Genomic DNA, 20,595 nt, shown 5'->3' with positions numbered 1-20,595 from the left:
GACGGGAATAGACAGCGACGCCATGAGGAAGGCGCGATGGTCGAAAATGCTGGTGAACGGTCGTGTGCAGTGCAGAGGCTGGAGCGATAGCAAGAATGTAGGCAGTATGGCGGGCGACCCTGAGACAGGCCCGGGAGTGTGAATGCCCTGCTGCTGTGAGTGGAGGCGGAGGGTGGGGATTCCAGCGGGTGACTGACATAGAGCGCCGGTGCTGCGGTCGACGCGCTAAGCTGTGCCTTTCGCGAACTGCCATCCCTCCCAAAACTTCGAGCTCAAGACACCCCAAACAACGCGCGCCCAGCTGTACATACCATCACCACCCTTCCCACGCGACTGCCATCGACACCCCGATTGCGAATCTTTGCCGTTCCGTAGAATTGAGCGCTTGCGACACCAAAATGACGACTGTGCCAGTCAGCGAAGTCAAGAGCACGCACGATCGCTCATCCAGAACCGCGGCGCATTCCCATATCAAAGGACTAGGTCTATCAAGCGATGGACGCGCAACTCCCTCAGCTGGCGGCTTCGTCGGCCAAGCTGCAGCACGAGAGGTACTTGAGCCCTACACACTCTCGTTCAGCCTAGGTACTAACTGGCGCAGGCATGTGGTCTAGTCGTCGACCTCGTCAAAGCGAAGAAGATGTCAGGCAGAGCCGTGCTGCTCGCAGGTGGCCCCGGAACCGGCAAAACCGCATTGGCGTTGGCTGTGAGCCAGGAGCTGGGTACCAAGGTGCCATTCTGTCCGATTGTTGGCAGCGAGATCTACTCTGCGGAGGTCAAGAAGACCGAAGCGCTCATGGAGAACTTCAGAAGAGCGATAGGTGCGTATTCACTTGATCTATGGGCACGGACTGTACTGATACATTGGAACAGGTCTTCGCGTGAAGGAAACCAAGGAGGTCTACGAAGGTGAAGTGACAGAGCTCACGCCTGAAGAAGCCGAAAATCCGCTCGGAGGCTATGGCCGCACCATCTCGCACCTCCTTATCAACCTCAAGTCTGCGAAGGGCACAAAGAAGCTGCGACTCGACCCATCCATATACGAGGCTATACAGAAGGAGCGCGTCCGTCTGGGCGATGTCATCTACATTGAAGCCAACACAGGAGCCGTAAAGCGCGTCGGACGATCGGACGCTTACGCGACTGAGTTCGACCTTGAGGCTGAGGAATACGTCCCGATACCCAAGGGCGATGTGCACAAGAAGAAGGAGATCGTTCAGGACGTCACCCTGCACGACCTAGATGTCGCCAACGCGCGGCCGCAAGGTGGTCAGGACATCATGAGCATGATGGGCCAGTTGATGAAGCCGAAGAAGACTGAGATCACCGAGAAGTTACGGTTGGAGATCAACAAGGTCGTTAACAGGTACATCGACCAGGGCATCGCAGACCTAGTACCCGGTGTGCTCTTCATTGACGAGGTAAGACACTACTTTTTGGCCTATGGACTCAGCTAACATGCGCAGGTTCACATGCTCGATCTCGAGGCATTCACATTCCTGAACCGCGCTCTGGAATCCCCTCTGTCACCTCTTGTCATCCTCGCATCGAACCGCGGCAATACACATATTCGTGGCGGAGAGAACCTTCCTCCTTCAGCGCACGGTATCCCGACCGATCTCCTCGCGCGTCTGCTCATCATCCCGACACACCCATACGGACCCGCAGAGATCAAGTCGATTATTTCCACGCGCGTCACAACCGAGAAGCTCAACATCTCTGCGCCTGCGAAGGAGAAAGTCAGCGCTCTTGGTGAGAAGATCAGTCTGCGATACGCGCTGCAACTTCTCGCACCCGCAAGTGTACTGGCAGAGGTCAATGGACGGGAGAACAAGCAAATCGAGGTGGACGATGTGGAGGAATGTCAAAGCCTGTTCTTGGACGCAGGAAGGAGTGCGCGAGCACTGGGCGAGACGAATGGATACATTTCGTAGAGGTTGTGCTGCAGTTTGTACGATAGCCTGGCGTTTGGATGCAGAGGATGGTGGGCGTTTTCACCCAGAAGGGACGATAGCTTTCTGAAAAGTTACACGCAACATGTACTGGGGTCATTCCATATCACGATAATAATTCGGAACTGTACATTCAGATATGTAGAATGCTGTGATGCCTGTCCACGATCTACGAAAATGCGACCTCCGTTGCCACTGCAAGGCTCCGATTGGCTTCGTACGAACCGCGGCCCAGATCGACAGTTAAGAAAGTCGTCTTCGCCATCGACTCACAAACAATTTCCACTCCCCACGCAACATACCTTGTGCAACCCACGTATCTCACAAAAGACCTTGTACCTGTGCAACTCCCACAATGGCCGCCACAATGCGCACCATCACCCGCCTCCCGCGCCAGCTCTCCCGCCGCACCTTCAGCATCTCCACCCGACACGCGCAAGCACCTTTCGGCTCCGGCCCAGCACCACCACGCCTCCCCAAAGAAGACCAAGAAATCTTCGAAAAGCTACAAAAGCAGAGCACCGGCGCCTTCAGCACCCCCAAAGACATCGAAACACCCACCTCCACCCCCAACATCCGCATGCGCATCAACCAGTCGCCCGATTCTGCTCCTACACCCGCGTCTCCAGCCTCGGCGTCTCGACCCCAGATAAACCAGTCGCCTGATAGTGCTAGTAGTGAAGGACCGGAGATTAGATTCGAGAATGGCAAACAGATCAAGAAGGGCGAGGAGTTCCATCCTAACATGAGGAGAGGGGCGCCGCCGGAGTTTGAGGGCGATGTTAATCCCAAAACGGGAGAGGTGGGTGGACCGAAGAATGAGCCGCTTAGGTGGGGGAGTACGGGGAAGACGGGGGATTGGAGTTATAATGGGAGGGTTACTGATTTTTGAGGGGGCGTGAGAGAAGCAGTACAGACGATGTGGATATGTATATACTAGGGAAGTTGAAGGCGACGTTTGTTTGTGTTCATATCGCTGTATGGAGATGAAAGACATTCAAAGACCAACTCTACGATGCGTATAAGTTGCCTTCCAGATCTGATGGCTTTCGAAACGCATACAGGTGAGAAACCATACCTGCGCCTACCCAGAAGGATCAGAAAGGGTGGTAATCGAAGAACAGGTATTTGCCATAAATGACTAGAAGGGTGCCAATGCTTCTGTCATCATTTCGAAAGAGGCATTTGGGTATCTTGAGGGACATGATGAAGCGCGAGAAGATTCGATTATGTGTTATCCTAGGATACGCGCATTGAACAGTAGCAATGTCATCACGACCGCGATACCTTTTCCAAAGCATCCAAAATTAACTATAGTGCATATAGTCTACGCTTTGTACACATAAGAAGCGTTATCGAGAGAACAGCATAGATTGCGGTTGCCTCGTACGACATCCTGAGGTAAGCTCCGACTTCGGTATCTTGAAATTGCGGAACATGTACCAAACGCCCTTTATGTGCTGTAGAACAATTCTCAAATATATATAGTGAGGTGTAAGAGTGGTGGAAGTTCTACAACTCTGGTCTGGTGGCTTGCATGGCGTTCGGATAGCTTGGAGTTCCGCGGCAGTGCACTCCCCCGGATCACCGAATCTAACAGCGCTCTGGTGCTTGGATGCGGGGTTTATCCGTGCTCGGTAGACTTTCGGTTTCCGAAATTGAAGAGTTGCTGCTTGGTTCTCTGTGGCTGAACCGTGGATGAAATTTATTGATTCACGACCGTTGGAGTGAACCTTAATGACGCACTTGGACCCTGAGGAGCACCATGTGTTTAGGACAAGCAGGTTTCCAGCCGGGCGAGTGCTTAAACAACACACAGCACACTTGAGGTGACAGCCGACAATGCAGCCGGGGCGTACCTAGGCGTTCATAAGAGTTGCAACAGGATCAGCCAAGCACGTCTCGACGTGGCTGTTGAACGCCATTCGGGCATCGCGATGAAGCCAAGTAGCCTACATGAGCTTGCGCAGCACCACCACTCGCGATGATGAGGCCAAGCAATGAGCGAAAACCTTGGATTGTAGAAACATGAATGTTTCCACAAAATTTCTTGAGGGCGGGTGTGTTGTGCAAGGCCATGGTGGTTTCATTCCTGTGCCCAGGTTTCAGCCGTGCTGGACGGGCGTGGCAGGGCCGATCCTGCCCTTTGGGGGGAAGCCGGCAAGGATGTCGCTTATCATCCTTGGAGTGATCAAGCTTTCGCATCATGGATTTAGCTGCAGGTCCCACATGGCTTTCTGATCATCAACGCTGGCCGCCCGCCAGCCGCTCTTCCATCGTAGATCTGATCTCATTGTCGTCGTCAATCCTCATCTGCCGTCCCGTCCAGCGCTAGCCATCATACTGCATCTCCCCAACTGCCCCTATCGCCGTCCTCAACCCGGATTGAGTTCCGCGGGCCTCAGGTGTCCAACGAAACACAGCCCTGGAATCGTGCAGTAATGGTCTCGGTGTAATTACACCGTCAGCGCGCGCTACGACCTGTCGGTAAGTCATCCTGGTCAGCACTATCCACTTCCCATAGGTCTAGGGCTACCCAGTCACAGTGTCTGTCGCATCCTCATGCATGCGAATGGTCTGGATTTCGAATTACCCTGGCTTGATGCTGTGGCTGGCGGCGGTACGTGTTGAGCAATGCAGCGGGAGGTACCTAGGTAAGACCAACAACAAAGTCGCCCGGGCTCTCTTATACCCGCGGAGTCCGCCCTTCTGTGACGTGGACCTGAGTTGTTCTACCACCGACTCAGCCCTCGAGCTTACGTTTGCTAGCAGCACGATGCTAATGTCACCGATCGTTCCCACGGTATGTACTCACACAATGCCAACAGACGCCACCCGTGAATGCTAATGCCTCGGAAATAGTGCCTACTCACGCCAGTTCCCGCTATGAAACTATGATGCAATTGTCAAGTTCCCTTTGTTTTTCTATCTCGTTCCCCTAGAACAACGATCTACCATAGCCCTGCCGCACTATAGCATAGCTCGTATCGGAACGACCCTTCGGCGACAACCAGGGGCAGCGCGGCCGAACACGATACAGATTGTCAAGATACTTTGCGGCTGCCTTTCTTTCCTCGCTTTCTCACACAGCTGTCGACAATGTTTCGTTTGCTGCTTTGTGCAGCGCTTTTCTTTCAGCAAGCCCTCGCGTTGAAGGAGACCATCGACCTTGGATACGCGCAATATCGTGGGAAAGATATCGGCAATGGTGTCATACGATGGGCTGGTATGCGATATGCCCGCAGTCCAACCCGTTTAGATGGACTTCGATTTGCTGCACCTCAAGATCCCGAAGATGAGCGCAATGTTGTTGACGCTACAAAGGTACAGATCGTGTTCACGGTTTGTTGACGTCACGCTAACAGCAGTTTAGTTTGGACCCCTATGTATCGGCACCAAGAGCAGCCTGACAGCCGAGTTCGGGGGGAAACACTCGGAAGACTGCCTGTTCGTTAACGTCTTTGCACCAGAAAGAGCTACCAACAAAAGCATGTTACCGGTTTATGTCTTCATCCAAGGCGGCGGCTTCAACATGAACGGCAATGCGAATTACAACGGTGCAGACTTGATCGATGCCGGCGACGACGGCATGGTTGTGGTGAACTTCAACTATCGAGTAGGGCCTTATGGATTTCTGGCTAGCAAAGAGATTGTTGCAAACCAGAGCCTGAGCTTGAACAACGGACTGAAAGATCAGAGGAAGGCACTCGAATGGGTTCAGAAGCACATTCGGCAGTTCGGAGGCGATCCGGGGCACGTTACCATTGGAGGCGCAAGTGCTGGTGGGGGTTCAGTGGTCTTCCAACTTACCGCATACGGTGGCCGAGACGATGGCCTCTTCCACGCTGCTGCTGCTGAATCTCCAGCCTTTCCGTCCATGCGAGACGTAGACAATAGCCAATGGCAGTATGATGAGCTACTACACCAAACCGGATGCGCGGATCTCAACTGCATGGCCAGCTTGGATGCGGTCATCTTTCAGGATGCTGTGCGTACTCTGCTGAAGCCTTTTCCAGGCGGCAAGAACCCACCGCTCTATTTCTGGAACCCGACATTGGACTACGATTTTATCAAAGACTTCACCTTCAACGAATTGAAGGCCGGCCACTTCGTCAACGTGCCTACTATTTTCGGTACCGCCACAAACGACGGGATCAACTTTGTGGCTAAGAGTATCATGTCTCAACCTCGAGCTCAAGACTTCCTAGTTGATCAATACCCCGGTCTAAAATGGGACACGATTCGTAAGCTTTGGGATGGCAACATTGGAACCACTGGCGACGCTCGCTGGAGATCATTGACCGCCGATGTCTATGGTTATATCCGCTATAACTGTCCGAGTCTCAACATTACTGATACATATGCTCTCAATAACACGAACCCGACTTGGCAGTACAGATGGAATGTTGGAACTGCATCACACGTTGGCGAACTCCTGCCAATCTGGAACAATGCCACAACAGCGGCTGGTGTCTTTGTCCAGGCGTACTGGGCATCATTCATACGAAGCTATGACCCAAACACCCACGCCGCAGAGTATCTAGTCTCCAAAGGCTCAGAGCTACAGAGCCCGGACTGGCACTCATTCGGCGCAAGCGAAGGTCAGCGATTAAGCTTCAACGACAAAAATGAAGTGGCCATGGAAGCTATTCCCGAGACTGAGTGGGAAAAGTGCGATGCCATCGACGACATGGGTCTGCACCTGAAGCAGTAAGTCCACACCTTGTCCAACCAAGCGGCCTGTCATATGCCGGCAGATTGCGTACCGATGATATTCTTGCCTTATTCAGAAGTTACGCCAAGTCAGGAACATGAGCTAACGATGACCGTAGACCCGTATTCGACCCCACCTCTCTCGGAACTCGGCACACACCTCTTCCATCCGCGTACATTGGCGCCGCTACCATACTCTTCAGCTTTTTCTACTGGGCTTACATATGATCAATGTGATGGATGAAAGGACGCAAAATAACAAACATTCGTACGCCAAACGGCGACGCAAGACTGAGACATCTGACACACGATGTCATTCGGAAGCCATGTCCATACTTCCTCGGCTGACGCATCGCACGAAGTGAAGGCAAGTGTCGGAAGTGAGCTGTATGGCAGCTATTTACACATCCGCGAGGAGGCAGTGAACACCCGAGGAAGAGAAGAGAAAGATGCATGAAGAAGAAGCGAAGGCAGAAGGCCCAGCATGAGATTAGAGGAGCTAGGGAGATGGCAGTGAATTATGGGCCGGTGCCTCGCACAAGGCTCTCTGGGCGTCTTGCTCTGTTCACCTATCAAGGTATCATTCATTGTGAATGACGGAGGCTCCTCTACCCTAGAAGTGCATTGTACAGACGATGGGTTTTCACACTGATTTTTGCCCGCGCGCATATAAGCAGGTATCTTTTGCTCCAAGAAAGGTGTCTTCATCATTGCGAGCTCAATATTGCACGCATCTCCTATCCACCACACGTACCCATTTGGAGGGACTTTTGCGAAATACAAATATATTCTTTTCACCTCGCAAGTCTCAAAACGAGTGTCAACCGCGCTTATGGGCTACGCACAGCCTACAGCATCTGCGAAAGGGAAGATGAAGGCATATGATGATGAAATTGGCGATGAAAACTGGCCGCGCGTAGTGGACAACTCTGATGCAGCTTCGGATTTCTCTTTTGATGCGATCCCGCGGGAGCCTTTGACCCACACAGTCCCAGAGTGCACAGAGGACTCTACCTCGTACAATGTCGCTGCAAATTTGAGTGAGCCGTCTGAGCAGCCAGTGGCAGTACCTGTTTTCACTTCTTCCTTGCAAGAGCACTTTGATCCACTCCACACCGACTTCTTGACGCCTTTCGTGACTAGCAACGCGACTAATCGCTCTACAAACACCAGCCCGCAACCTCGATACTGCCTTACAGATTCGACCGCGCATCGTTACTCAAGCGACTCTATGTCGCTCTACTCATGGGAGCAACCCGCGCCGAAACCACGCTACTACGCTCAGGCGCTGTCTGTAGAGGACCTGAAAGCGCTCGCACAAGGCGAGAAGAACCACAACCTCCAAGAGTGGTCGGACGAGCGCCTTTTCACTCACCATGGGGTTCGCAGGGGCTTGATACCCCAGGCCATGCCCTTGGAAGAGAAGATAATCGCGCTCGCGGAGATTGAGCACGAAATGCAGCAAAGCCAGCGCGCTGAAGCCAAGACGAAGGAGAAGGTGCGTAATATGGTGCACATACCTCGGATTAGGAAAACAACTGACGATGAGAAGGATGAGGAACATAGTCGCACACAGTTTTGGCAGTCTTCTCAGTCGACATACGACCTTCGCTCTTCTATGCTGCCACCTCCGCTGCCCCGGTCAACACCAAATGCACAACCTGAGGAGTACGAAGAGCCACGCAACCGTCGCTACTCACATGCTCGTGCAGTCAGCAGCGGAGACTACTTCTACCAGCCGTCAAGCCCTCGCGCGAGCACATACAACACCCGTCGTATATCGCCTCTAGCAAGCCCATCATGCCCGTCATCGTCTAGCTCTTCGAACCATGTACGCAGCCCTCTGAACCAAGAAGTGCTGTTCCGAGCTGACCCAGCGACGACTTTCGACTCTTTCCTCGTGCCACACAAGTCTGGTAGGGGTGAGGTCCTTGCGGAGTCTAAGAACGCGATGAAGGATAAGACGCCGACTGCGAGCCTGACCCCGAGTCCGAAAGCGTTGGCGAAGGTTAGGCGGTTGACGAAGATGCCGTCGATGCCGCTGCTGCGGAAGCGTAGTAGTGGTTCGCGAGGTGGGTAGTTGCGTCTGGTTTGGAGAGATGATGAGGGATGTGCTTTTGCTCACGTATTTGAACACGGTTAGATGGTCCCGGATGTATAGATGGGGTCCTCAGTAAAAATAGGCTTATAGATAACGCTGGTACTAAGTGTTGCATACATAACGTTAACGTTCACTTGCGCATTGGAAATGAGTGATGGACAAAATGTTCCTTCGGCGCTCAATGAGCCTAATGCCAATCAAGCATAGCGCCTTCCCATGGTGAGCTATATCGAGAAAGCACGGTCACTCCTTCCTCATGTTTTAACATGAGGTGTCTCACACCAAGACACACTGCGCTACCTACGATCAACCCAAGGGAACCCGGTCCAAGTCTTCTTCTCGCCCAACAGCACTCTGGCTACTGACCATGTGGTTCAGTATCCTGTTGCGACTGAACTTCCAGCAACAGTTCCACCCGATTCGGCTAAGGCCTTGTCCCTACGGGAAGCGGCTTCCGATTCTCCTACGGGACCATTCTTGATATGATTGTGTTCAACGAGATTCTCCACTATGTCATCAAATTTAGGCTTCTCGATTTGGCCCTCGTTGTAAAGAACAGTGAGAGTTCTGATGAGAAAGTTGTGTGCGAATGTGGCACAGTCGCTTGCCACCATCTTGTAGTATCTGGGGAACGGTGGTCGGCGGCATCGTAGCCTCGTCGCTTCCCTCTAGTCTCGATCGCTGAAGGTTGGGAGGACGACAAAGGATCGGGGGGGTCGGGCAGGACTGTTTCGCATCTGTAGGAGCTCGGGTTGTAGTCAGTCAAGCTACATTGCTGGAAAATTGGAAAGTAATAATCGGGGAACGTTGAGCGATGGGCGCGCGCCTGACTTTTACGCTTGAACATGATTCCAAGGTCGTGTAAGTAGTTTGTGTTCAGAGGCTTGCTCAGCAATAGGCGGGGGAAGGTGTGACGATCACACGGGGAATTTACCTGGAATCAATACCCCACCAATTTACTCAAGTGAATCTGTCTCATTGGTCTGACCTTCAGGGCCACCGACATCATTTTAGGCAGCATCACCTCCCCCGCATCCTGGCTGTCGAATCACAGTCTCTGTTGAGGTTGTACAGAACTGTCATAGGTAGAGCCAAGAATAGCAAAACCGGATAAGCCCGTAGCCGCCGACTAGTCTTACCACGCTCTGTCAAAAATATGGAGGAATCTCATCTACCTAGGTATGGAGACGGGGTGTCGATCGCTTAGATGGCGAAACGAGCTGGGGTTCAGCAACCATTTTCCCCATTTCCCACTGCCTGCTTCTCTTGGATCATTCCTGCCAGGATCGTCTTTGATCACATTACGGGGCCGACCCATCCTTACAGCTACCATCAGTCAGTCTGAGCGCATCCAATATGGTCGGACTCGGGCCAACCAACCAAACAATTCTACAAGCAGATCTCACCAGCTACTTGGACACGCTCCACGACATCCTCCGCAAAAAGAGGAAAAGAAAGGGACTTCGAGGATTACTTAACAGTATCCAAATTCTTCCCGCAGGCTGGTCTCATAGTGTTTACCTGGTACAGCTGTCGTCCGCAATCCAATGGCACCCAGCCTTGGCCGATTATGGAACTTCAGCATCCCCCACACACGATGTGTATCTTGTTAGTGTTCCGCACCCGCAATGGCCAGCTTCTTTCAAGCACTGGTCCCTCTACTCACAAGGTAGCTTTTTCCACCTAGTGCTGCCCAAAGATGGGATTCGTTTGCAAGTCGACCCTTTTACCCTGGAGCGAGCAAAATCCGAGCTTGAGTCTATCGATTGGCAGATCCGCTGTGACAATGTCCATCGTTTGAATGCACACGCTGCCAGCAACAGACATGTACCCATGATTGCATTTGGAATTGGACAGACTCAGTTCAATTTGACTCAAATAGAAGGTTTAGCCCACTTCGTTTTGAGTCAATTCCGCGGATACACGATTCAAGAGAAGAACTGCCACTTATTTGCCTTGACACTTGCCGCAAGAGTCCTAATGACCAAGGGTGCTGGCACTGTTTTCGTCGGGACACGAGCTCAGATCGCGCATTGGGATCTCATGGCTACAGTCGGGGAGCGGCCATCGCCATGTACCCAAGCAGATGGATTCTTGTTAAGGGCCCCAAGCCACGGTAGGTCTTGACGCACAAAACACAGTCATATGTAAGCTGATGTATATCCTTGATGTTTAGAGTTATCAAATCATTCAAGCCGTCACTGGCTCAACATACCTGCTGTACTTGCAGACCTGGGGCACACATCCGATGCTATGGCTATCAGAAGACTGTATCTCTACGGACCCTACTCCGTTGGGAGCTTTGATCCATATGGCCGACATGTATCGAAGCATTTCAAGCGATACGTACCCTATTCTACTTGGAAGCGTCTGCGAGAGGCGTCAAGGGATATAGTAAAAGCGGTTGAAGAGTTTTCGCAAGATGTTGCACAAGGAGATATCACCAATGCCATTTGTGGCCGGCGCGCATCAAATCTTCGTGCCTACGAGAGAGTGATTATCAATGCAAGGAAAGGCGACAGAATCGCGCAATTTTTGCTACCGTTTCACAGAAGGGTGTTGTCGATAACCGACGAGGAAGACCGCGAGGCTCACATTAGACTCAGAAATAGGGAGACTGGTGTGGATGACAGTGAAGAAGTTGTGGAAAATACGAGGCCGTGATGGATTCTGAAATTGCATCAAAGTTCAAGCTGTCTACGTCTGACAAGAAAGCCCGGAAAGTCAGAGAGTAGAAGATTCAGGTACAGCTTTGGACCCGAATGGTCGAGAGTAACGTGACACAGAACGGGAATTTTTGATGAGCTACAGGAGCTATCATGTTTTGCAATCTGCTCTCAGTGCAAGTGACTCCGTTTAATTCTTCTTCTCGCCTTTCAACACCTTCTCATACTCCTCCTCTTCAACAGCCTTCACGTATATCGTGATATGTTTACCAGTGTTCCACTCGGCATCGACCAGGACCTGTGTCAAGCTATGGCTCCAGGAGCCGGTCTTCCGGTACTGACTTTGAGGTTTAGCCCACTTCCACAGTAACATGCGACCTTCTGGAACCAGCTCCCCGCTCTGATCGCCAAGGACCGTAAAGCTTAGGATGTGGATCAAAACGCCATCGCCACCGTCACTGCTGTCATTATCGGCAGCCTTTGCATCTCGCAGTCTGGCGACGAGCTTCGATACCGTCTGCGCGTCTTTTGATGGAGCCTCAACATCGATCTGATTGCGGAGGAAACTTGCGAGATTGAGTTCGCTGATTGGGATGCGTACTTCGCCGAAATCTTCGTGGGACTGGATGAGTTGGATTTGAGCAGGCGTGAGCTGTGTATGCAGCTGTATGAAGGGGCGTAAGGGACTTGAAGGCGGCTCGTAGCTCATGATGGTAGATGATTCTGGTGTGACGGCTACTAGGAAGGTGTAAGGGCGTGTCAGCGTTGTTACATCTGAATGTAATTTGTGGCCCTTCGAAAAGTCAACATCGCCACCGCTACATGCGCACTGGATTATCTCCTACCGAAGTCAGCGATATCTGGTGCGCCATTGTGAGTTTTGTGTTAGTTTTAATAAGGCTTTATGAAATGATGTAGGCAAGTTCGGATATATCGGCTACCCTTGAAGGAAGGATGGTTGCCTAGAGGATCTGATTTGATCGATTGGAGTGCCAAGTGTACATACCCAAGCTGTCATCGCATATGCGGCACATCACCCTCGATGACTACCAGTCAAAAAGTTTATCCTCCCCGTCAAACAGATCAATGATACCGTTGCTCTTCGCCTGAATCCAGACACCCATAAGATCCACAGGCGAAAACTTAAGCCATCCATTCCACACTGTTTGAGGTCCCCCACTACCCGGACGGCCTGCTGCAGCGATCACTTCAGGCCCCTCCATCGCCGTCTTCATCCCAGATAGTAACTTTACAAATGCTTCTTTAGCATTGTATGCCAGTTGAAGAGAACTTACGCCTTCTGGCGGCACATCTCCTATGGGCTCGGGGCCGTTCTTCAAACTCTCAAGCGCCTCATCATCGATGACTATACACCAGGCCCACTTTGGACCGAGTTTCTCCTCATCGGGAATGTCGTCCTGTATTGCAGGAGGCCCAGGTTCACCCATTGTCTCCGGGAAGACTTTTTGAGCATAATGCTGGCGGAAATGCCTGCAGACGACGTCGAGCGACGCGCCAGGCATATAAGCAGCAGGATCGAGACGTAAGATGTCTATCATCTTTTGGTTGTATGGCGCGGGGTTGCTGTAACGCAGGTTATCTGTTGCGTGGGCGTAGACTTTGCGGATCACTGCTTGGAAGTGGGCATCATCATCGGTCGCATCTATTGTTCATCAATATTTGCACTCGATAGGCTGCATTCTTTTCCACTGACCTGCTCTGTTTTCCTTATCTGTATCTTCGTTTGAGACTTCCTGGCCTTGTGGGCGCGTATAGGTGCCGTAAACGAAGAAGCCCCAGGTCGGATCTGCCCATCTTTCAAATTTCTGCAAGAATTCTTTACAGTCTTCCACCTGGCTCTCTTCTTGTGTTGCCATGCTTGCTTGTCCTGTGTTGCGCGAGCGATCGTTGGCAAAGGATAAGCGTGAGACGCGCGCAGGCTATGTAGGATCGCAGGACTGCGGGAACCCGTGGACGCCTGAAGGGCTCGGGGGTCAGGTCCTGTCGGCTCTGAGAGCGCTGACGTAGGAATGAGCCCTTGCAGAGTATATTCAAGTTTGCGAAAGAATTAACCTCTACTTGTTTCACCGTGCATCACAGTTAAGAGATGGATTGGTCTGCGAGTTGGAGGCCGGGGATGGGCGCAGGGCGAGGCCACGCCACCTGCGCCCCGCGCGTTCGAAAAAGTAATCATATATTGCTCACCACCTCTTACACCAAAGTGAACGTCGCTCTGCCCTCAGCTTCCCAATATGATGGCAAAGGCTGAGTCTTGTCGTCAATGGTGAGCCGGCCCACACCGACTCGTTTGTAGACGTCGGGCTGAGATGTGGACACCAAGGCTAACCACATATACGCAGCGCTATGTCTATCCTCACACACGACACAAAGGCAACATGTGACCTCCAGTATGGGCTCTTTGAACGGATCTGAGTCGGGGAAGAAAAGTCCCATGTTCTCCCGGGTATGACGCGTGGTCACACGCCGTCCCCACGCTTGTGGAAACCAAGGTGACCAACTGCCTAGCTCTACATCTGCTTTGATGAGATAACCTCGAAATCGAAGCGGTCTCGTGTCTACTTGTTGGAAACCCATGGTTTGATCTGAAGACGATTCGTCTCGACCATAAGCTGTCTCTTCGAGATCGTCATCAGCGTGGCCCAGTTGATCGATCGTTATATCGTAGGACTCAGCCCAATGTCGCAACTGCTTTTGTTCGAACTCAATAGATTTACCCCACTGCGATAACCAGGTCCAAGAGGGAGCGTCTGGTCTATCGATAGCTTGCTGATGAGACGAATGTGATGTATGCGCACTGTCGCCTTTATGAACGGCCCAAAGTAGTCCCAAAGGCAGGTCCTCTTTCCAGAGCCCGTTGATATACGATAGTTGGTTGTTCTTCGCAAAAACATTCGCAATGCCCGCGATCGCTGGTAGAGCATCGTTTGCGTACGTGAGCGAGCGCTCGCAGTAGTTCTCAACAAGTTCGTACCAGCACCTGAACATATCCTTTCGTATTTGACTTTCCAAATTTTGTGCAGCTCTACGGTCGTACATCCAAGAACGCAGTTCATGATTTTTGGGGCGCATAGTAGCGTTGCGCTTATGATCATGAGGTAGACTCTCACAAAGAGTAGAATGTCGGCATTCCCACTTTAGTTGGCGAGACCCGAATTTCAAAAGTCGTGGTGACAGGAGCTCTTCCTGTAGAACCCATCCTCTTTTCTGGAGAGGCGACTGCTTTGATTCAGTATGTAAGAGGTTGAACGGGTTATAACAAGCATATTTCGACACTTCCAACACACGGCTATCGAAGGTTGCCCTGAAATCCAATTTGCAGGGTTTGGACATGCGAGGATCTCGTGGAATGGACAATCCGGCTTCAGAATCATCTCCTGCTTCCGCAAACAGTGTTATTGTTGACGCTTGGTAAATGCTGCCCATCTGGCTGATCTCATTTTGCAGGTCCTCGGGTGAGTCGTGTATGATACAAAGTGCATCAATCCACAGATACTCGAACCCCAAACGCTTTGTAACCAACAGGGCGTGCTGAAAGGTCTTTGGTAGGCTTTCAAGCGGTATCTTCCGCTTATGATTGGCGATGTTCTCAGTCAAAGTGCAGTATCTCTTCGTATCGCCCCATTTGTAGCTTAGTGTAAGATAAGGTAAACATCTTTCCTGGCCGTCTTCTAAGACAAGATCTCGGGGCCCTTTGATGCGAATGACGCGGGTAGGTAGGGTGTATTTTGTGTCGATACTACAGCCGGGGTGTTCGCTCAGGCATAAGTGAAACCACGTTGACGCAAGTTCCATGTTTGCTTCTGATAGTGTCGAAGAGTCTGTCCAGTACGAATACATCGGGTCTTCAGCATTACTGTCGCCGGTCGCAGGATTTGGCGAAGCTAACGCCGCCAATGGCTTTTGAAATGCGACTACAGATAGCAGTCTGTCAATGAGACTTCATAACGGGGGATAGAGGTTCTTACCTGGTAGATCACTCTCGCATTGGAAAAACCAATTGCGTTCGCAACTGTACACTGTGAGATTGTCGAAGCACGGAGTTGCCACTCCTTGATCGTCGTGGTTGAGGGGAAAATTTAAGACAATCTGTTCCCCGGCAACGCGCGTATCATTCCAAAGTTCCGTATCCATGAAAAAACGATGCGCAATTGTCTTGCAGAAAGGGCAGCCTGAGTCCGCGGTCTGTATGAGAGAGTCAAGGCCCGGAGAATGCAGATAGTATAGTGACGCGTATAGTGATTGGATGACCGCTCCCTGCAACTCGAGTGAGCAGTCTTCATAAGGTTTGAAGTGCATGTTGCGGCACTTATGACAGAGCGTCGTTGCAGCAGCGCCGACAGTGGCGCTTTGAGGCTGGACATCTTGACTCCTGCTTGCCCGGTATTGCTGTAGCTTAGTCCCAGGTGTCGTGCGAGTCGAGTCATCTGATAGTACTAGACTAATGCGACGAACGTTATCAGCGTCAGGAACCAAGCTTAGTTCGTCCATGCTTGAAGGCAGGAAGTCGATGTTGGTGTTGTTCCTAGGCTGTAACCTGAAGCATCTAGGGCGCAGGGCTAACTAAGGCGGGGTAACTGACCGTGCCGAGGTCGGCCTAGTCAAACGCGCGGGCGGCCTCTAAACATCAACGCTTTGACATCAACACTTTATCACCGAAGCTCAGCCCAAACAGTACACTGATAGCGCATCAAGAATTCGCCGAGCGCTTATGAGCTTACTTTTCCGTTCGATAACTCAATTTTGTACATGGTAAGATGTCAGATGAATGTCGCATTTCACTGAAATAGCTATTGAGATGCTTGTATTAACTGCCAACTTTCTAAAAGCGATGGTATTGAACTCGCGAAGTGAACATTCATTAAACATTTTGCATTTCGTACGCTATTCCGGTTACTACCATTCTTCGTCCCAGTCATCAAATGATCTTTAGATCAGTACCTAGGTAAGCATTAGCCTAATACCACGGGAGTGGAAAATCTTAGCTAACCTCAAAAACCGTACAGCTCATACCAGCCGACAGGATCAATCTAGCAAGGTCCACCCTCAGCCTCTGGTGGACAGGTACAGTATCCAATATCCACGTTGCAGTTCCCGCATCGGTTTGCATAACAATCAGTGTCTTGGATGCAGGTGATGTCAGTGCATGAGGCCTGCCTCTCGAAGATGTTGTTCTGTTAAGGTCTAGGGTCAGTGTATTGCAACGTGAAAGTAGTTGGGTTGCAGCACTTACCGCGGTCTCAGCCAAGCTGGATTTCGTTGGCAAGGCGTTGACCAATGGCAGCAGAGTGACCAATGGCAGCAGAGTGACCAATGCTGTGAGAACGCTTGATACCTTCATGGTGTTGTATGTGTACGAAGTGTTAGATGTTGCCGAAATGAGTTTTGTAGTTGGGATGCTCGATAATGCATCAAGATTGAGTGCAGAAACCTCAAGTTATATACCCCCAGTAGGTCACATAGTTCGCCATGACGTGGATTTGCCGTACACCTGTGTCCACTGCTGAAGCATCTTAGATCGATCGGCTACCTCATCTTTGGAAGCCTATAGATTACGAAGAACTATGACGTCCAAAGGACATGCACGAAGGACAGGGCGTTCAGGGTGACATCATTGGTAATCTCGAAGGACATGCTGAACAAAGCAGGTGAGCGTATCCTGTTGCTCAAGGAAGGACGATCATGTAAGACGAAAGTGAACCAGGGCGCAGAAGATCGAAGACAGGTCATGAGAGAGCAACTGAATCTGCTAGAGCGAACATAGCAATTACTCCACATAGAGTCATATCCCCACACTGTCTCATTGTATTCGATGATCATGAGACGTATCATACTGAAGTCGCAGACAGGTTGCAGGCTGGGCCCACAATAGGCGAACTTGTGTTAACGTGAATTAAAAGTTTATTAACATCTTGTTTCTGCATCAAGTACGGGAAACATCTCTGTTGGACTGAAGCTGGGTGAGAGCCCACTTCTATCGATGAGATACCTTGATATGTTTACCAGATACTCCAACCGCTCACAACTGTTCAACAATGTAGATCTGTACATGACCCGACTGTATGCATTGCCGAAAACAGTGCTTATTCTATGTGGGTAGCCTTGTGGCGTCTTTAAGGCGATCATTTGTCAACTGGGCATTTGACAGTGCGTCGACTCGCTCAGATGACAATTTGTTCCAGCCCTTACATCTTCTTTTGCGCACATGATTATCCTTGTTGCTTTTGCGCGTGAAGAGTGTGGAGCAGAAAGGGCACGTTGTCGCATCGGAGCGGCTGCGCTCTCGCATATGACGCCTGTAGTTTTCTGAAGAGGAGAAGCGTCGCCCACCGCATCCATGTTTGTAACATCGGTAACCATCGCTGCGATTCGTCGCAGGCTGTGTGACACTAAGCGATGCCGGCCCGCTGGTCTCTGTGATGATATGAGAGTGAGACGCTGGATTATCCAAGTGGTCTGCCTTGCGGCCAAGGTTCTCGCCATGAGGCACATGGCCGATCGCTGGGAATCGTGGGGATTTGAGCCAAGGATTTGCCAAAGTTGGGCAGTCTTGCCAAAGTCCGGTCGACTGAGAGTCCTCCATGTTCAATGGAATTTGTGCCGTCTGTGAGTCACCGTTTGCTGTGTCGAGATTCCAAAAGAGTACGTCAGACTGATAGGCTTCGAGCGCGGCTATATTCTCAAGAGTTGGTACGTCCGATAGTAGTGCACTCAATGCCGGACTGATCTTGCAAGCACAAGAGATACATAACCGGTCCATGCTGGTATATCTTGGAATGTGACGATCCGACCCAGTGATTTGGCGATGGCTTTTGTCTTAGTCTACGTACAGAACTTCCATCTCGCTATATAGTAGGAGGGTCAGCCTACGTGGGTATGTCCAGGTAGATCGTTGCTAGACATGACTGCGCGGAGACTCAAAAGCGACGTAGTATTGGTCGCGAGATCATTGCCGCAAGGCGTCCATCAGTCTGATTACATCACCAGGATTCTGCGGCTCCAGCGATACGCAATACCGCCCGGGTAGCGTTCCGTCCTGTTCCACTTGGCGTGCATCGAACTCGGTGTACCTGGGTAGTCTTCATCCAAAAAGGACGTTTTGGCTCTCAGGCTCCCCGCCAAGCCTCCCGAGGTCTTTTGTCAAATATTGACACAATGTCCTTACCCGAGTAGCGCTCATTTCTGCCCCACAGAACGTCTAAACGGGTGGTGGATTAAACGGAGTAGCCTTGACAATGCTTCGCTTTAGCTTCCTTCCCTCTTGTTCTCGGCGTTGAAAACCCATGTAAGTTGCTGTCTCACAAGCAGGTGTTACTTGATGATGCTGGTCAATGCGCTTATTACGTCATTCTTTCTCAAGGCTTGCCCCGCTTTCCTCTAACCCGTACTAGGTCTTACACTCCATCAGCAGTACACTAGGCTTCTGCAACACAATGTAGAAGAACCGCCATTCCCACCACACCGGAAGCTTCCTGTTGTGCCGCTACCCGGTGCTTATGGCTATCGGCACGGAAAGATCCACGCCTTCCTTACGGGCGTTGCCGCTATCTGCAAGGCCTCCAGCGTGGTGTGCACGCCAGGGGCATGATGTCTGTACAACACCGTCACAATCACTCGAAAGAGCAATCGCTGTCAGCCCACGTGAAGCTAGGATGGGCCTGTGGTCTAAGTGATGGTCTGAGGTTCCGCTTTCGGTCGTATAAGCGCGAAATAGTTGGGCGTAAGTTCGCCTCCGTCAGGATCGACTGTCCTACCATCGTTCTTCAAGTTGCAGCCTAGAGCAGTCGCCAAGCTTGAGGCAACGATTGGTAAGCTCTCAAGGTTCGGCAAGTTCTTTTCGTCTATTCCGAACCAGTGACAGGTGAGGAGGCTTATGCCTGTGGATGACATTGTTGCCTTCAGTGTCGTCTACAAGGGTAGGTAAGGTTGGGGACAGTCGGTCGACCCAAGTCCACTATCCATCAATACCTGCGTACTTGCCTTTGCGACCCTTTCAACTGTTTTTGACCCAACACAAGCCACAATTTGAGTGAACGCTCGCGACAACAATGACCGAAGAATGGAAAGAGAAAGAACTTCAGCAACTTGCCATCATTCACGAATTACGCCAACGACAAGTGGACCCCTCTGCGGAATTCGTGGAATTTCCACAGCCTGCACCCTCTCAGCTGGCATTATTACAGATCTACACGGACGTATTAGACGAGAACGATACTGCAAGAGCGACAGCAAAGCGAATCAGCGACTGGGTACTTTCCGTACCAAGTCGCGATATCTGCTACGACATTGCCAGTGCCTATGGCGACGTACTCCACGTTCTATTCGGAGCCGCACGCCAGTTTTCGTCCCGGAAACACCTTGAGATACTGGCAGATCTCACAGTCGAACTCGCGAATCTACCCGACGTCTGTAACGATACAGACAAACCGATAGTATTTGAGGAAGGCACCGTCGTGGTTCAGCCAGGAGAGAAGATCAAGCTACATTCTCAGTCGAGAGGTGAACTATGGTCTGGGCTGCCATATGTTGCTTCTGGTATCGGAAACGATTTGCGTAGTGGGCCCCTTCAGTTCCACCAGATCTCTGGCAATGAACATGATGGTGATCAGCTATCATCTTGCAAATCCGAGGACATGTACACTAACATCAACACATTTGCCGCTCTGATAGCACGACAAGATCTTCCACAAGCATCTCAGCTGACCAGTTGTGTCGATTTTGCCTTTGCAACCTTTGCGTTCATGGAGCACGGTCCTGGGACAAACTACGACCGAGATGCACATCATGCAATTCGCGCAGCGAGTGCTTGGTTGGTGATTGCGGGCAGACAAGTGGTGGCTGCAGGGTCGCCCTCCACCAAGAACAGTCGCATTTCTGGTAGTCTATGGGAGGCTGAAGGCGGCACCGATGCCGTGGATGTCAAACGACTGCGATTTTGGAGAGGCCGGTTTCAACACTTCAGGGAATCTGGGAGACTTTTAGACCAAAAGGCCGTGGATGCTACGATCGAGGCTACGGCAGCTCTTGATGACTTGATCGCCGCGCAAGGTTAACAAGTCACATCCTAGACTGTTCGCGGGATATCTTGCTTAGTTCACTTCGGATGATGCTGTTAATGAACTCTGTACCTTTGAAAATCGTCGAT

General features: G+C 51.3%; 6 protein-coding genes across 6 annotated transcripts; 5 read left to right on the top strand and 1 right to left on the bottom strand.

The window, feature by feature from the left end:
* Positions 1 to 398: 398 nt before the first annotated feature.
* Positions 399 to 1,934, top strand: RVB1 (RuvB ATP-dependent DNA helicase pontin; the record flags this gene model as incomplete). Its single annotated transcript, XM_051436916.1, has 4 exons — positions 399 to 551; positions 602 to 821; positions 874 to 1,421; positions 1,467 to 1,934. The coding sequence occupies 4 exons, from the start codon at positions 399 to 401 to the stop codon at positions 1,932 to 1,934; spliced, it is 1,389 nt and encodes a 462-aa protein (XP_051289662.1).
* Positions 1,935 to 2,307: 373 nt separating this feature from the next.
* Positions 2,308 to 2,844, top strand: J4E90_007376 (uncharacterized protein; the record flags this gene model as incomplete). The annotated part of the gene is made up of 1 exon (XM_051436915.1): positions 2,308 to 2,844. One exon carries the CDS (start codon positions 2,308 to 2,310, stop codon positions 2,842 to 2,844), a length of 537 nt encoding a protein of 178 aa, XP_051289661.1.
* Positions 2,845 to 5,170: 2,326 nt separating this feature from the next.
* J4E90_007375 (uncharacterized protein) lies at positions 5,171 to 6,666 on the top strand (the record flags this gene model as incomplete). The annotated part of the gene is made up of 2 exons (XM_051436914.1): positions 5,171 to 5,178; positions 5,358 to 6,666. 2 exons carry the CDS (start codon positions 5,171 to 5,173, stop codon positions 6,664 to 6,666), a joined length of 1,317 nt encoding a protein of 438 aa, XP_051289660.1.
* An 831-nt stretch (positions 6,667 to 7,497) lies between these two features.
* J4E90_007374 (uncharacterized protein) lies at positions 7,498 to 8,745 on the top strand (the record flags this gene model as incomplete). Its single annotated transcript, XM_051436913.1, has 1 exon — positions 7,498 to 8,745. The coding sequence occupies one exon, from the start codon at positions 7,498 to 7,500 to the stop codon at positions 8,743 to 8,745; it is 1,248 nt and encodes a 415-aa protein (XP_051289659.1).
* Positions 8,746 to 11,622: 2,877 nt separating this feature from the next.
* J4E90_007373 (uncharacterized protein) lies at positions 11,623 to 12,880 on the bottom strand (the record flags this gene model as incomplete). Its single annotated transcript, XM_051436912.1, has 2 exons — positions 11,623 to 12,170; positions 12,526 to 12,880. The coding sequence occupies 2 exons, from the start codon at positions 12,878 to 12,880 to the stop codon at positions 11,623 to 11,625; spliced, it is 903 nt and encodes a 300-aa protein (XP_051289658.1).
* A 6,618-nt stretch (positions 12,881 to 19,498) lies between these two features.
* On the top strand, positions 19,499 to 20,503 carry J4E90_007372 (uncharacterized protein; the record flags this gene model as incomplete). Its single annotated transcript, XM_051436911.1, has 1 exon — positions 19,499 to 20,503. The coding sequence occupies one exon, from the start codon at positions 19,499 to 19,501 to the stop codon at positions 20,501 to 20,503; it is 1,005 nt and encodes a 334-aa protein (XP_051289657.1).
* Positions 20,504 to 20,595: the final 92 nt, after the last annotated feature.

The sequence above is a fragment of the Alternaria incomplexa genome (genome assembly GCF_024043165.1).
Source record: "Alternaria incomplexa strain BMP 0042 chromosome Unknown scaffold_10, whole genome shotgun sequence".
NCBI classification, from domain to species: Eukaryota; Fungi; Ascomycota; class Dothideomycetes; order Pleosporales; family Pleosporaceae; genus Alternaria; species Alternaria incomplexa.
The sequence above is the reverse complement of the archived record's forward strand: the minus strand, read 5'-3'. Positions and strand labels throughout refer to the sequence as shown.